The sequence below is a fragment of the Empidonax traillii genome, unplaced genomic scaffold, assembly GCF_003031625.1.
Source record: "Empidonax traillii isolate 1590-97213 ecotype Southwest subspecies unplaced genomic scaffold, ASM303162v1 scaffold60:size2069287, whole genome shotgun sequence".
Lineage (NCBI taxonomy): Eukaryota > Metazoa > Chordata > Aves > Passeriformes > Tyrannidae > Empidonax > Empidonax traillii.
In genome coordinates, this window is record NW_020955253.1 from 1,128,394 (window position 1) to 1,145,363 (window position 16,970).

Sequence of the window (16,970 nt, forward strand, 5' to 3'; positions counted from 1 at the left end):
GCCCAAGAGATTACCTTTTGTGTTGATATATTATGATGTAGAAACTTAACCCACTGCAGTTGGGATTCCTGACCTAATTTATGGTATAAAGAGCTGAAATAAGGTCATGTAAATACAGGAGGTAATTTCAGATGCTCCCCTCATGGATTGAAGTGAAAGTGTCGGAACAGTCACTTCTTATGTTTGCAAAAGTGCTGCTTAAACAGATCTACCAGTCTGGTGATAGCCAAACATCTGTTTGCAGAATGCTATACTTCGCATTTTGTAAATACATAACTGTGCTAGTGTAACACATTTTTATGTACTACCACTTGGAAAAAGCAACAAGAGACCAACAGGAACAACTTGTGAACAAATTACGTCTTTTGGCAGGGACAGATTTTTACAGCTCTCCGATTACAGAAACATAGGAATAAAAAAGTGTTGCATAAATAGGATTTTATTTGGTTTTAAGACTTTTAACGTGTTGGTTCAGACTGAAGAAACCAAGTGAAACAGACTAATGAAATCAAATACACAGTGATTAGCACCTCTTAAAAAGCTCTGCTATAGCACTGAGTGTTGTACAGCATGTCTGAAAACAATCACATGTAGGCTAACTTTAAATTTCTGTCTGTTAAAAATCTATTATTGTCAGTGTGCCAAACGGAAGGTATTTTCAAAGCCTTAATTTTATGCAGCGATCATTTAATCTGATGACTATGTAGTGTGCAAATTATTTATACCTCCATAGACTGCAAATTAAATTATACCCATTTACATGATTACTTTGGTCTTTAAGAAACTTTGCAGACACTTCAAATATAAACACATTGCAAAATGTGAAATGTGCAATTAAATTTTATTTCTTTGTAATTTAAAATAAAGTCCTTTCTTATACTACTGAAATCTAAATTGAAGTACCTCTCTTCAATGCATCTAACATTGCCTCAATCAGATTTTTTAACCACTGGAATAAGGAGTCATCAAATCAAACACTAAGTAATTTATGCCTTAACACAATTATTTCTTTCTAAAAAGAATTTTTAAAGTTCTTTTTTTCATAAAGATGAAAATATTTCTATGTTGTAACTAATTCCATAAAAAAACACATTGGGGGGGAGTTCTCATAGTAAGCAGTGTATTCCCGTCAAACAAAAAAATACACCTGATAATTTAAATGTATTTTGTCATTGTACTAAAAAATCTCCCCAAGTTTGGGAGTGCATAAGATATTACTACTGTATCAATATAAACTCTCCAACTTGCCAGATGTAGATGTCTAGTGGCTCCTTTCTGAGCTAATACAACAGACATTTCTCAGCATTTCTTTTCAGGTGAAGGTTGAAGAGCTGAAGCAGTTTTAGGTGATAGAAAACCACAGTAATTCATGGGAGTGAGATACAATTTGAGGAACTGAGTAACTGTCCAGTGAAAACTATATTTGCTTTGGAGCCAGAAAACATCCATGTGTGCTACACAGATCTCAAAATCAGTAGAGGGATAAGCAGCCAGCAGCTGGAAAGCTACAGGGTTTATGCTATTTCACTGTAGCCTGAAATGATATTAAGCTTCTGCCTTCTACCAATAACAACAAATGCAAAGAAATAAAATCCACAGTCAGTGACTTTTTGACTCATTCAGAATTGCCTAATTGCTGTCAGTAGGTCTGCAAAACATGCAGTTATATATACCAACACAGGCTCCTGTAAAGATAAATGACTAAAAATTAACTTGTTCTGTCTGTGTCAAATAATACTAAGTGCTTTGAATTTAAAGTGTGCACAGAGCTATGTAATGATCTATTTCCCTTTGCTTTTATCTTGCTTAGGCCGATCTAGGCAGATCACCTGCACTACTTTCTGTGCACAGATTCTTTTAAAAATACTCTTCCTGCTTCAGTCCCCCTCTCTCTTGCCTTCTCTCTGTGCCCTCTAAACCATATACACTCCAAGCTGTTTTTATGTTTTGCTAAACTTTTTTTTCTGGCTCTCAACAGACTTGGGATAGTGCCATAGCCTCCAAATGACCTCCCTGTCTTCAAAGTCCTTCTAAACATTACTTCTTCCATGAATGCCTATCAGCATTAATCACCCACAGGCAGCAGTGTGTATAAAGACATCAGTTCAGCTTTGAGATTGAAAAAATGTAAGGTCACTGGTACATGAGAGGATAAATTGGATCTGCATTCTCTCTCTAATTTAGAGTACAGGCTACTTGAGGTGGGAGACACATCACACTCTGTGCTGAAGCAGCACTGTGTTTATAGACAAGGAAAGCTGAATGCTTGAATAGATAAGAGATCTGAACTAGTATTTAGACTAGTTCAGTAGTTTTACTTGAGGAATGCATATTTCAGTGCATTTTCTTAGTTCTAATACCTAACAATTATATATTGCAAAGTAATCTGTTGAGGGCTGTTTTCCAAACTGCAGTTTAAGTTGAAATCTCCTTAGCAGTCTGAAGGGCTTGCCAGTGAAACTGGACTTTTGCTCCCTTCTCTTACAGGTCATACAGATGTGTTTCCCTCTGCAGCATTTCACAGGACTCTGTACAAATTCATGCAGACAAAAGAAGATATTTGGTCTTCCAGTGCGTTTTTAGCCAGGGAGCCCACGGCAATAGGATTTGGTGGATCCTAAAAGTTTACGCATCTTAAATGAGAAGCAGCTTAATTAAGAGAATAAAAAGCTGCCAGGGTCTTTTAAGCATAAAGATCCCACTCTTGGCTTAGGAAGCCCCTGATTAGCAAACCTCTAAGGTTGTGAGTGGACACTGGGAAGAGGCATGATGCGAGAGAAAACTCAAACGTGTAGTAGATCGTGTCAGGCTGCACAGTGGGCTCCACATCTCTGCCTACTGGCTCCAAAACGGCTCCTGCAGAGCCAGTCCTCCACAGTCCTCTATGTCTCCTCCTGCCTCAGGAGGAACCCCCACTTCGCCGCCGCTATATGGGCACATGCTGCTACACTAATTTGTGCGGTATGATTGCAATTTTGCTACCCAGAGCTTCTGCACGTGTAGGCATGAATAAAGCAGAAAAGCTTCAATATTCTTCCTCACCCACTTTTCTTACACACAGGGATCCAGTTTCTGAAATGCCGGAGTAAAGCCTGTGACGTTAGTTCTGCCAGAGGCAAGAGAGGGTGGTGCTACTAAATCACAGCAAAACAAACCTCAATATGTGTCCACTCTTTAATCCTATTTGTACATTCCACATTCCAAGTATTATTCCACATTCCATACATTTGCCAAGACAGTGTCTTATCCAGTTGCAATCACAACTTTGTGACACCACAAGGGATATAATTCTTCTAAGAGTAATGGAACAAACACAAACAAAATGTAATAATGAAAACCTAAACCCACCAAACAGAAGAGACTGTCTCTGAGTCACACCTGGAAAAAAACCCCCATAAAACCAACTCGACTGTATATAAGCTTCCAATTCTGATCATTAGCACCGATGCAAACACCTTATTTAGTCATGGAATTTTTTTGCCTAACACATTTGAAACATACTTTTTAAAACATGAAACCCTTCCTCACAAAGAAGTATGTCCAAAGAAAAGTGAATTTAAAAAATGAGGACAAGAGAGATATGACTCAGTGGGATTTGTTTAAAAACAAGGAAGGAAAATGACTGGCAGCAAAAAGGAGAGAAAAGGACCAGTGGGCCTGCTAGGCTATATATTTAGCAGTTCTGTTACAAAGGCTTGCAGGGTTTCTTGCAAAAAAACCTTGTCTCACACAAGATTTTAGCATGACTCTGTTTTTTCCTTCTTATCAGCACCAACTGCTGTGGCAAAGCAATTCTAAGCATCCACCTTCTTTTCTTCTGTTCTTGCCATTATTGTAACAATGCCAGGATGGAGGAATTTTGTATTACAATCCTCTGATTATTATGACCAGTTCTGTGAGTCTTGGTATATTTTAAAATCTTAACTCCTGGAGTTGTGTTATTATTATTTCAACTTTCATTATTAAAAGAACTTCACCTTTAAAGAAACAAATCTCTTAAATGTGAGCCTGAAAAGACTCAACATCAAAAGGCTAATGAAATGAACTCCCTTGATACCTTTATAATTTTATTACTTATATGCCATTCTCATCGTATTTGGGGTATCTGATTAATGAGTGAGTTTTTATAGGATCAGCAAAAGTGCTGCCAGCAAGGAGTGAGCAGAAATGAGGGAACAGCAAAGGAGGGCATACACAAGCATAAAAAGAAGCCTGACTGTGGACAGAGAGTGATGAGAAAAGAGGAACTTGTATCCGAAAGGACGATACCGCCTGACAGCTGACATAACTAAAACATATGAACTCATTATTTTTGAAAAATACTCCTCTTTTCTAGTAATACATCTCAGAAATGACTTCTCCATTATAAGCATTCATTTGTTAAAAAAGAAAGAAGCACAGTTAGAAAAATATAAATCTTCTTTAAGGAATGCTTACCTATGTCTAAAATCTTTATTTCTTGGTGGGAGCAAGTAAAAAAGAACAGAAAAACATTATTAGACAAACATTCAGAAAGGATGTTAAAAGATGAGAAGAAGACAACATTTACATCTATCATTAGTGAAGTGGTGAACGATCATCTCACTTACATCTATTGTGTAGGTTAACCCTTAAAATCCACAGAATTATTACTTTGGGTAGATTGAGTTCTCACATTTAGATAAGCATAGTTACAATGTTTTATGAGGACAAAATGTTTTCACTTCAGTTTTAAATACTTTTTCAAATGCTTTAAAATAATTTGACTCAATATTTTTTTTTGTTCCCAAAAGCATTTGGAAACTCGAACTTACACAATGCCAGAAATCAATTCAACACTTTAATTTGCCACAGCAACTCACAACTCCAAAAGTCCAGCATGAGAAAAAAAGCATACCTTAGCTCCAGAACACTAGTTACATTTCCAGATGGGAATATCCGACGAACGTAGTTGAAATCCCCCACGTACAGACTGCCATCTGTCCCACAAGCTAAGGCAACCGGAGCTAGTAGCTTATTGCCATCAGCTTGACCATTACAACTCGGACAGGAGATGCTGCGTCGTCTCCCATTGCCCATAATGCTACTAACAACTGGAGGTTGCTGAGATATAAATTGATTTTCACCATTTCCTTTGTAGAGGATTCCTGGTAGATGACATTAAAAAAAACCAAAAACCCAGTTTTTAAAAGCTCTGAATGTATGTACATAAAATGATGCACATGTATTCTAGATGTTCTTTTAGCTGATTAGTATAACTTTAATGAATTTTGTGTCACCTCCATATTTTTTTTTTAACTACAAGTAATAGGACTTCGTTAATATATTTATAGTTATATTTAAGCCACAGACATGCAAATATTACATTACCTTGTCCACAAAATGTAGTAAAAACACTAAATACTCTAGCACTTAAATCACAAAAATGTTTTCAGTTGTTCTTATTTTTAAATGTTAAGCTGTAATTCAGAATAAAAACTGTCATGTTGAAGGAAATGTAGGGTGTATTGATGAAAGCAAGGTCCATGTTCCTACGTCTTTACAGTTTTGAAACTGCCAGAAATGACTGACACTCTGTGTGCTTGTTATAGAAAAAGAGAAAAAAATATATTTGCAAATTGTATTCCTAAAGTCGCAGTATATCTAATTATGAATATAATGTTGAATGTAATCTAAAGTGGATTACTGCTGCAAATTGTAAATATTAATTAAAGAGCCACTTCAAAAAGTAGTAGATTGCCTCAATTTTACATTATAAAGACTCTTTACTCAGCTCGCGACAAAAATGTTCCTCTGGCAACAAAGTCTGCCTCAATACCATGTCTGCAGTTATAGGCAGTTATTAAAAATGTCAAAACAACAAAAAAAATGTGGTGCCAGGCCAACCTACTTCTAAAACTTAATTCTGCTTTGAGGCATGAAAGAAACAATAATTTCGTGAAGACAAAGGAATGTGCCAGCAGTATTTTTCTTCCATTACAGCCTACACAGGGAATCTGAGAGGAAAAATGGATGCTTTATGTTAAATCCTCAGTCTTAGGAAAAAAAAAAAAAAAGTATGTTAAAGTCTTGCCAGGACCCACACTGTTCAATCTCATAATGAATCCATTAAGGTGTCCTCTACAAATGGTCAGCTATTATGGTTATACTATGTCACAATATGTCTTTCCGTGGTACAATCCATGTAAACCACACGTCACTTTGTACTTTACAGTGATCTGTGTTTTATTGATTGCATGCCCGAAGTTTCAAGGCAGCTTGGGGCTGAGGGATACAGTTATCTTTTGAGATGTTTGTAAGAAATTTAGGATGCATTTCTCTTTCTCTTGTCATTCCCAAAGTGCACTCTTTGTACTGAAGGGTATGAGAAAAAAACCAACTTTGCTTTCTTCTTTAAATGTTTGAGGTGTTTTCACTGCTTTTAATGTCATAAAATGCAAGAGATTATAATAATGTAAAACAAATATACATGATAACATTGGAAAAATGGTTTATGGAAACCTAATGGCAAGTAATCTAAATAAGTAATCGAAATCAAAAGAGGGAGAACGTATTTTTCATGAATAGTTAAAGCCTGAATGCATTAACAGTATACAAAATCCCCTCGCCTATGATTACATCATTTATGACAATCATGGCACTATAATTTTCCCTGAAATAGCTGAGTTCTACAATTTTCATCAGAGGAATTCTACAAGTCAGCACAGTGCACTATTGCACCTGATTTATTCTGTCATTACCTTGAAAAATTGGTCCTTCACATTTCTCCTCTATTATCACAGAATAAAAGATGTACATTAGACTATTTACTGCAGTAGTTTGGGCTGCCCATACAAACACTGTCTGCACTCTCTTCTGAATAAATTTATGCAGCTCATCCACCTTGTCATTACAGCTCTCCACTTCGTTTATTCAATTAGACACACACCACTTTGAAAAGTCATTACTTGTCAAATGTACTCTTAAACATAATTTAAAGCCACCATCAATTTACCTTGTGAACAGAATCAATCTTATATATATATTTATAATTATAGCTCTTTACATTTTTGAGATGGATTACTTTACAGTAGTTTGCACAGGTGCCTTTTTTTTTTTTTTCATTTAAAATTAGGTACAATGACACCTTTTTTGATTTGGTTACCTTATTTCTCTACCAGTCAGAAGCAATACTTCAGGTAGTGATTAGTGTATCACACAAAATAAGCAACCACCTTGAGCCACATTACTCATTTTTTCTATGTGGTTCCAGCCAAATTTTGTTGCTGAGTTGCACACTGGACAAATATACCTTGATGCCACAGTTACTGTGCAACAGCAAATTGCAGTTGGAGGGAGGAGTGAGAATATGTGAAAGCAACAGCTCTGCAGACACAACGGTCTGCAGAAGGAGGGGGAGGAGGTGTTCCAGGTACCAGAGCTGAGATTTGCCTGTGGTGAAAACTGTGGTGCCCCTGCAGCACATGGTGGTCCATGGTGGAGCAAGTATCTACCTGCAGCCTGTGGAAGACTCCACACTGGAGCAGGCTCTTGGCAGGACCTCTGGACATGTGGAGAGACGAGCTCCACAGCAGGTTTGCTGCCAGGACTTGTTCCCCTGCATGGGACCCATGCTGGAGCAGGCTGTTCCTGAAATACTGCACTCTGTGGAAAGGGATCCACACTGGAGCAGTTTGTGAAGAACTGCAGCAGGTGGGAAGGACTCACATTGGAGAGGTTCATGGAGAATGTCTACCAGGGCAGGAACACCTTGCTGGAGTAGGGGAAGAGTGTAAGGAGTCCTCCCACTGAGGAGAAAGGAGCAGCAGAAACAATGTGTGATGAACTGACCGCAGGCCCTGTGTCCCTGCGCTGCTGGCAGGGAGGAGGTGGAGAAGTTGGTTTTAAGATTTGGTTTTCTTTCTCATTATCCTATTGTGATTTGATTGGTAATATCTTTAACTAATTTTCCCAAGTTGAGTCTTTTTTAATCCGTGACCGTAACCCATGACTGTTGATGAACTTATTTATGCATATGTATTTATAGGATGAAGAAGCATGACATTCACTGTAAATCACAGAATCACAGAATATCCTGAGTTGGAAGGGACCCACAGGATTATTGAGTCCAGCTCCTGACCCTGCACTTGAAAAACCCAGGAATCACAGCATGTGCCTTGAGAGCATTGTCCAAACACTTCCTGAACTGTGGCAAGGCTTGGCGATGCAAACTCTTCCCTGGGGGGCCAGGGAAGCTCAAAGCATTTACCATATGCAAAATGTTCTATAATTTTCTTTTTTTTTAAATAACAGAGCAAATAGTCAAAAAGTTTGAATGAGAGACTTGAAGCGCAGAGCAGTGGAGTAGTAAAATGAGCAAGAAGAAAATGAACTCCTTACCATTCTGAACATCCAATACATGATGCTTATCCAATGTCCAGCCACCCATATTGGAGGCATCCAGTTCATAACCCTGCAAAATGGCAGTCCGCTTTTCCCAGAGAGTTAGATCCAAGCAAGACTCATACTCGTAACCTACAGACACTGAAATAACAGTACATTTCCTCATTAAGTATAGGATCTTGTTCTGAAGAAGAGTTTAAAGAATGTGATTTCCTTAAACTACCTATGTTCTTTTGCTCTCCTAGGCTACCTGAAAATCCCTATGACTTCTTTACACGTGCTGAAAGTACTAAACAAATTCCAAAGCAATCCTGGCTTATTAAAATATTCTAGTTATTAAGAGTAAGTGGATTAAGACAGATACAGAGGAAAGCCCTTTTGTGATGTAAGTCAGAATGTTATTATTGTGCTTCCAAGTACATGGAGTATGCAGACTAAATACCATACTGTACTTTTAGGCTGAGGGCTACTTCATGGGGAAGGACTAAACTGAAAAATGATGATGGTTTCTTTTTCCATTTAAAATGATTTTTTTTCTTATAATTCAATGTTTAGATTAGTATTTTTTAATATGTTTTAATATCCATTGTTATTTCTCATCTTATTCTGCTAAGCATTTTCTACTTAATGGATACAAGCATTTGAGATGTGCTTCCCTATCTTCAAGACGACACCAAAAATAAAAAAAACCCCTCTGTTACACATACCAACAGCTTCAGATAATCCATAGACTCTCTGATTGTATGCATCAGTTTTATCCCATATGAAAGTGTATGCTAGATTTGGGGATGCAGGGAACCATTTTTGGAACAGTCTTCCCACCACTGCCACCATTAGATGAACCTTCATTAAATTAAATGGTATAACAGACTGGGTCATAGTAATCTTCAGTACAGATTTATATCCTGCAGCTCTGGAGCTCAAGTATGACAACTTCAAATCGGTTCCCGGTATTGTCGTTTCTTCGTGAAGTACCTGTGCATTGTTAAGAGAAAAATACAGTATTTGAATGATTTGGAAATTAAACAGAACAATGCAGCCATCATAAAAGGATGCCTGACATAATGTTACATGGCAATCCATTAGGAAGTATCATCTATATCTGGCCTTCATTTAAGAATGTAAGAAATTACAACATTTCACCTTTTTTCTAAAAAGTCAAGTCTAAATTCTTCATTATACTGAAGCTGCTTAGTTGATCATTTCTGTTAAAGGGTTTCAAAGACATCTCCTTTATTTTTAGGGGGGAAAGGAAGAATGGAGGAAAGGGAAAAAATCCGAACTGCTTTTTCCAAAAGAGGCAAAAAAGCATCTTTAATCTAAGCGAAAATTGCCCCTTCTTATGTTGCCATCCGTGTCCCAACTGTGGATATGTAATAAAGGCTTCACATTTGAGCTGGGATGCCTAATTGCTTCTGTAGCAGCAGGAAGAACTTTTAGGTATTTTATTATTTGCATTACCAGTGGACTGCAAATACTTTGAACTAGAGCATTCTTCCATTTATTTTGAAGACAGATAAGTAGGGTGCCTCAGGGAAATTTTTTTCCATATTTCCTGATCAATATTCACTACTCAGGTATCAGCTTATCACTTTCACATTTCAGAGAGGCACAATAATTCAATTTCATTTTTAAAAGGTTCCTCCCCTCCTCTACCTTGTCTTTTCGTCTGAGCTGAGGAGCTTTTGTGGGTGATGGATAGATATGAAATATTTCTATGTAATGTAATAAGAAAGACTATACTGTCCTATACCTCAGTCAGAACATAAGCACTGCAGTCAGCACTTTGGATGAACAATTACCAAGGGTCCTGGTTTAATTAAAAACAAAACAAAACAAAACCCAAAAAAACAACCAACCAAACAAAACCAAAAAAATAGAAAGAGGAAAAATTTATCTAGGCACATTCATAAAGGTAATGTTTCTTTGGTGGAAAGAGAGGGCAAAGAATGCTTGAAGCACAAGCTCAGAACCTTGGTGGTCTTACAGGAACACTCTTAGGGGGAGTATATTGGGAAAGCTTTATTTTACTTTTCTGTGTCCTGGTCCTAAAGTCTGAAGACCAAACACTAATTACTATTAGTAGAAAGCAGACTTCAGACAGCACTGTCACAAACACTAGACTTAAGACTTCAGTGGGATCAAAAGTTGGCTGCTAAACAAGTGTTGTTAGCTCTATGCTAGAGAAATCCTTGGACGCTGCTTCTAAACAATTGACTGTCTGTGTTGAATAGGGTCAAGTAATGTGGTTCATGCTCTTGAGGAGGGCAGCAGGTGCTACACCATCCTGTAAATTAGCAGTTTTGTTGGGATCTAAAGAAAGATTTATACAGTTTTAATTATATCTACCTACTTTCAAACAACAGTACCAAAAAATCAGAAATAGTATTTTGACTCACTGTCTGACATTATCGTTATTTACATCTGATACATGTAGACATAAAACTGTTGTTCTCCAGTAAGATTATAATAGAGCTGTAGGAAATAAATGAGGAATTGGAAGATACAAGACAAATGAAATTCAGATTTATAAATTCTTAATTCTCATTCTTTCAATATTTCTTTGTTACCCACCAAGAACTTGCCATCACTGAGAAGAAATGACAAGCAGCACTATCACCTTGAAGGATGGTGTGGCCTCATTTCTATTTGAAAATCTAGTCTGCTTTCCCTCAGCCTCATATACAGGCAGTATCTAAGGCAGAGAACTGGCAAATCTTTTCTACATGAACAAAAACACCTCTCTCTAGAGAGATAAGTGATTATGAACACATTCCTTTTCTGAGACTTTGAAGGAAAAGCACAAACCACCCAGGAACAAAAGATAAATTCCTCCTCAAGACATCAGCAGGACTCTCATATACTGCACATTAAAACTAGTCTAACAGATGGAGGTCTCTGTAAGCAAGAGGAGAAAAAGAAATGCTTGTAATAGGACACAATTTAATGGACTTCACTGGTCTCCTGTTACGACCATTGCTTCCTTTACAACTGAAACTGTGGAAGAGCAGTGTTAAACACATAGGTGGTCTTCCAGTACTCTTGGCTGAGATAACAGGCAATAAAGAGGACACCTTGAAGTTTCAATTTTCGAGACATTCCACTGTGTATTTGGATTACTATCAAATTAGAAACTAGGACACTCATGCAGTTCTCAGCGAGGTTTAAAACAAAACCCAAACCCCTATTATTAGTTTCTGCAGAAGCCTCAAATACCTGCTGGAAATCTGACTTATAACTTCCTTCTTTCCATAAAATATCCCCTGTAGTAAACTTATTTTCTTGAGAACTTTAGAAATGTAGAGGTAGGGTTATGCAACTCAATCTCTCTCCCAGAATCAAGCATTACAAAGAGAATTAAACAGTTTAATGTTCATCTGAAAACTTAAATCATCAGGCACAGCAGAGAGCATCCTATGGGAGCCATGACAACACATCAATTGTTAAGCAGTCAAGAAAGTCACTGGGTATAAAAGTCACATCAGGAATTGCCAGCACAACCAAGCTGTCTGTACTTTACCTTTTCCAGATAGAGTATCAAACTATTTTCAGAAAGGCTGATACCCTAAGGGGACCGAATTATAGCCCAACCACCAAATTCTAATGGTTGACATTTTACTTATGGATGATCAAGCTTCTCAGAAGGACAGCTATGAAATATTTAACCTAGGGGACTGAGATAAGGGTCACCTCAATTTTCACAAAGACAGTTTGTTGTCCTGAGAGTTCAAGCTGGTGTCTGAGTAGCATAAATTGTGCAGGACTCCTTGTCTCTTGCGGCCAGCAGGACTAGAGCTGTCCAGGCTATGGAATGCTTTCCTGCCCCAAAATATAACATGATTCAAGCAACATGCTCAGATGGTATTAAGAACTTTGAATAAGTAATAAAGTTAGGGCGGAAAATGTTTGCTGTATTACTGTGATTTTTTTTGGCAAATTGAGCAACTTCAATTGAGATTTGCAGACAAATTTCAGAAATTAGTATAAATTTTAGTCCTAGTGCCAGTAAAAGGTTGTTTCCCGAGAAGTAACAGCTGAGGTGCTGCATTGAAATGGAACATCATCTTGGTTTGAGAGGGGTAAAGATGACATTTTTAGATACAGTTAGATATTGGCAACTGTTGCTATTACATAAATGTTGTGATTAAAGAGAACTAAAAGAGTACTAAAATTATATTTAAAGTAGAAGCTGAAACTGCTCATTTCAAGATGTAAAAATGTGGAGTTTTTTCCTTTTTAAAAAAAGTATTCCCCTAGAATTGAGGCTCTTAAGTAAACTTAAAAAGCAAGGAGAAATAAAAAGGGGGAAAATACTTGTTTTTTCTAGATTTAAAACATGGGTGAGGTACCACAGAGAAACGGGAAAAGTCATACAGATGTAGAAACCTAAAAATGTGTCCATAACAGAATAAAGAGGTGTATATGAAGCCTCAAACAGAAAGCAAAAGAGAAGAAAATCAGAAATTGTGCTGGCAAAGAAGGACACATGAATGAAGATATTTGGCTTTAAAAGTAATCTGCATTTTTTTCTCAGTACAAACTTCAAGTTTTGGAGATATCAGCTAAGTGAAAGTAGGATGCAGCATCCAGTGAATGTTGGGATAGCTAGATATCATATTATACTGACAGTTTAGATGTTAAAATGGGTTAATTTCTTTGCTGAAAATTTGGTCACCCTGAAGTTACCAATAATCATTGTTATTAAGTCATTGAGGCCCATACTTGATCCTGAATTCCCCATGGTAAATAAATTTTGCCAACTTCTGTTGTATAGTATTGCCACTTGTGAGAGAGAGTCTGAGGAGAGGAAACTTGAACATTTAATTTGAAGGAAAACATTCAGTCTTCCTTCTCCCACACACTTGAGGTGACAGAAGCAAGCTGCTCAGGACCTGCAGAAGGCATACTAACAGTGGATAACAGAAGTTTAGAACAAGGAAATCCTCAAATACTCAATTTCAGAAGTGCTCACTGTGACTCGTGGGTTTCTGCCTGAGTACACGGTGATATGTGGCAAACAGACATATACTGTATTTGGAAAAAGTATCAGTATTACCACACATAGAAGCAGCTCCAGCTTTACCCAATCTCCCTTATCTGCATGCAGTTCACTGTCTTGTTCCACACTGATTAATCTCAGCTAGTTAAGTCTAGGCAAAGCATGGTAACTTGTAATTAAAAGTAGATAAAGTTATGCCTAAGCAGTCCAAATTTAGTTAACATGTTATTATCATCCTTCTTGGATAACCATCTCTTGGGGCTGTGATCACCCCTTTACTGCTTGCCTTCTTTATTCAGTTTCCTTTCACGCTGCTGCTTTGGCACAGACTTTAATTCCCCCTCTGATCAATCTGGGGTTCATAAGCCACTAAGTACACTCCTGGAAACATTATCTTCAAGAGATGATGAAACACTTCAAGGGATGATTACAGCAGCACTCATTTTCTCCTACAGTATGTAATAGTGAATCCTGTCACACCACATGAACAAGGTGACTGACTGAAGGAACATGGGGAACGATTTCTTTCTCTGTGCCTTCATCCAGTCTCCCCACACTTTAAACTGGCATTGACTCTTTTTCATGAGAAGATCTACAGGAGTTCCTCTGGAGCTGAACACACAGTTTTGAAAGAAATCTGGTTCTTCCCATCTTTTTCCAGAATAGTGAATATTTTGGGAGACATATTGTTGAGCATTTTCCATTTCTGAGGGGAACCTGATCTGGAAGGGGCACATCCCAGTCATGGCTCTGCAGCTCCCACTTGCTGAAGCAGGAGATGATGTGTGGGATAAGCGAAGAATACAGAAGAAAATAGTACTTAAAGGTTTTTTTACATAGTACTGGAACTGGACTTCTTGCATATGTAACAAGACTACCATTTTACATTATCATAAATGACGTATCAGCATCAACTGCCTAAAATCCACAGAGAATATGATCTTTCCTTCCAGCTGGCTTCCTAGGGAAATCAGCTTGGTCCAACAGTCCTGACTATCAGACCTCTCACCTCCTAAATTTTGAACATGGAAACCAATTTCAACCACATTTGAAATAACAACAGAAATCTCTAAAGATAATTCAGTTCCTTTAGGTTTATTACAAAAAAAAAAAAAGGTTCAGGTAGGGAAGAAGTAGTCAAGTTGGGACTCCTGTGAGAAAAAAAAAAGTCTGAATGCAGTGTGGGAAGGACTGGATGTGACAGATAGCTGGAATTAGACCAAGGGGTGGAAATGAGTAGGAATCCAGACTTCATTAGTCCCACTGCTCATGAAATTTGTTTACCTAGACATAACATGCGTTTTTTAAAATTTGTATTTTCTGACAGCCTTGTATTATTACTTTTTTCTTGATTTATACTCCATCTATCTAAGTCATTTTCTATAATTTCAGAAATGGAATCTATCATCTGCTGCCAAAACAAGTAAATAAGAGCTGTTTTTCAGTGGACTCTGTTTTGCAAATACTTTCTTTTAATTGACTTGCAAGTATCAAAGGCACAGAAATGATAGTGATGATAAAAGCAACACTTTTCTAACACAGTCGAGATTTGTATGAGTGTTGAGTTGTAATTTCCTTTAAACTTGCTCCTACCATGAATTGCTTAATGAGTTAGCTCTTTTCTTAAGAGCTCTGCATGAAAACATTTGAATACATTTTCTGTGTTTCCCTTGAAGAGGCAAGGACATTTCTCAGTGAACGGGAAAAAAGAGTGCCCTATGTAATTATGACATAGTGAAAGCAGGGGAGAGGAAAAGAGAGAAGGGAGAGGGAGAGGAAGAGGGAGGCAGAATGAGGACTGTTGTTAAAAAATCAACGATAAGGCATAAATTACTTCTGAAATGCAATTGAAATGCTTAAAGAGCCAAGAGACTGATGGATGAACCTAATACATCTATCTTAGAAAAATTTAAAAAAGCCATTCCAGCCACAGCTTTTTCCATTTAAATCAAGGTTTTGATGTGAAGTCTTACTTTTAGTATTTCAAATTCTGAAGAAGTAGACTAGAACACATGCTCATTGGCTTGCCCTCAGTGCTGCAGAATTCTTTTAGTTTATAAAAATCTGTGTGTCATGCTATTTATTAGGGCTAAACAGATAAATTGAACTATATGGGTCTTTAAGACAGAGTAAAAACACCTTTCATTTTCAGTTTCTGAGGTGCACTTCTAATAAGAGGGCAATCCAGAGTCAGATTTTACGGGCCAGGGCCTGATTGATGAAGATATTCTGTAAATTAAGAGATGGAAACAAATATAAAACCAGACACTGATGGACAGCCAACTTTCTTACTTTTCTTTTTCAGATGAAATTTTAAAAATAATCCCACAGAATAAATAAATTGGTCTGAAAATAATCACATTGCACATTCTTAGCACTTATTGAGAATTATTTATTTTTGAACAGTAGTTTGCATTGTTTTCATTACGGTTGCTTAATACTAGCCTGTGATAAAACTCTGTTTATTTGAAGCACACCTTACCTGAGTCTCTGGGATGATAGGACTATCTTCAGGAGAAATTCTGAAGAAGGTGGATAGAGGTGATGACACAATAACGGGGTTTGGCCTTACAAATCCGCTTAGATCACAGCTAGGAATGTCATTCTCTTCCTTCTTCATGACGAGGGTATCCATGACATAAAACACATTCCAGGGAATCCATACTGTGTGATACTGCGTCAGGAATGGTGATCGCTCAAATACCAGTGTCAGAGAGGCACCACCATTCGCTACCAAGTCAAACCTAGAAAAAAACCCCAAGAGGGCTAGCTAGTCAGCAAATTCCCAAAGCCATTCACAGCCTCTATTTTATGGATTGATTCTTCATTCCATTGTACTGCTCTGCAGGCAGAATGACTCTACTGGAAACAATGGGGAAATCAATTAAATTATATTACAAAATAACACATAGAGAGAATTGAGAGTTTGGGATCCTGCGTTTAAATTAAGCAAGCCCTTCTACTTCTATAGTATACAATCAGCATGTTTTACATTTGAAGAAAGTACAAAGGACAACTTTAGTCAATCACTTTGTTAATGTCTTTTGTTTCCATTATTTTATTATTATCTTAGTTTTATAAGTAGCTCTTCGGTAAAGCCTTTGCTGTCTTTGTGACTTAGAAGTGCTTCAAAGGGAACTTACATTCCATCCTGGCGAGTGATTGTATATCCATAGTCTGGATAGTGCAGAAAGGAGACATTGACTCCAATGAGTGGCGTTCCATCAGCAGTTAATACTTGGCCTCTTATGACAGAGGCAAGACTGTGAAAAAGATGCAAGATCAAATTACAAGCTTTTTTCATTCTCTTTTGAATGAATAAAAGCTAGTGAGTGAACACACACACACCCATCGCCACCCACCCACCCCTCTCTACAGGGTATCAACTATCATTAAAAAAACATTCCTCAGACTCTAACCCTTTTACAAGTTCACATAATTTCCATTGTATAAACAAATGCCTCAAAATCTACAGATAATAATTTTGTTTCAGTATTGTTGATTTTACTTTGGTTTATTTTGTCTGTACTGAGTTACTAAGACCAGAAATTCACTGAAGAATTTTAAGAACTTATAAACTCTAGATGTTCCCACTGCAAGTCATATGTCT

At 37.3% G+C, this 16,970-nt stretch overlaps 1 protein-coding gene across 9 annotated transcripts in view; it reads right to left on the minus strand.

Moving 5' to 3' along the window:
* The window catches only part of TENM3 (teneurin transmembrane protein 3), an 869,819-nt gene that overhangs the window by 38,050 nt on the left and 814,799 nt on the right, over positions 1-16,970 (minus strand). For all 9 annotated transcript variants that reach the window (XM_027879901.1, XM_027879899.1, XM_027879900.1 and 6 more), the window contains 6 exons: positions 16,504-16,623; positions 15,843-16,104; positions 9,069-9,336; positions 8,359-8,502; positions 4,877-5,126; positions 4,438-4,458 (listed from right to left, as the gene is read on the minus strand). In XM_027879901.1, coding sequence (XP_027735702.1) covers positions 4,438-4,458; positions 4,877-5,126; positions 8,359-8,502; positions 9,069-9,336; positions 15,843-16,104; positions 16,504-16,623 — 1,065 coding nt within the window. The remainder of the gene's footprint in view (positions 1-4,437; positions 4,459-4,876; positions 5,127-8,358; positions 8,503-9,068; positions 9,337-15,842; positions 16,105-16,503; positions 16,624-16,970) is intronic.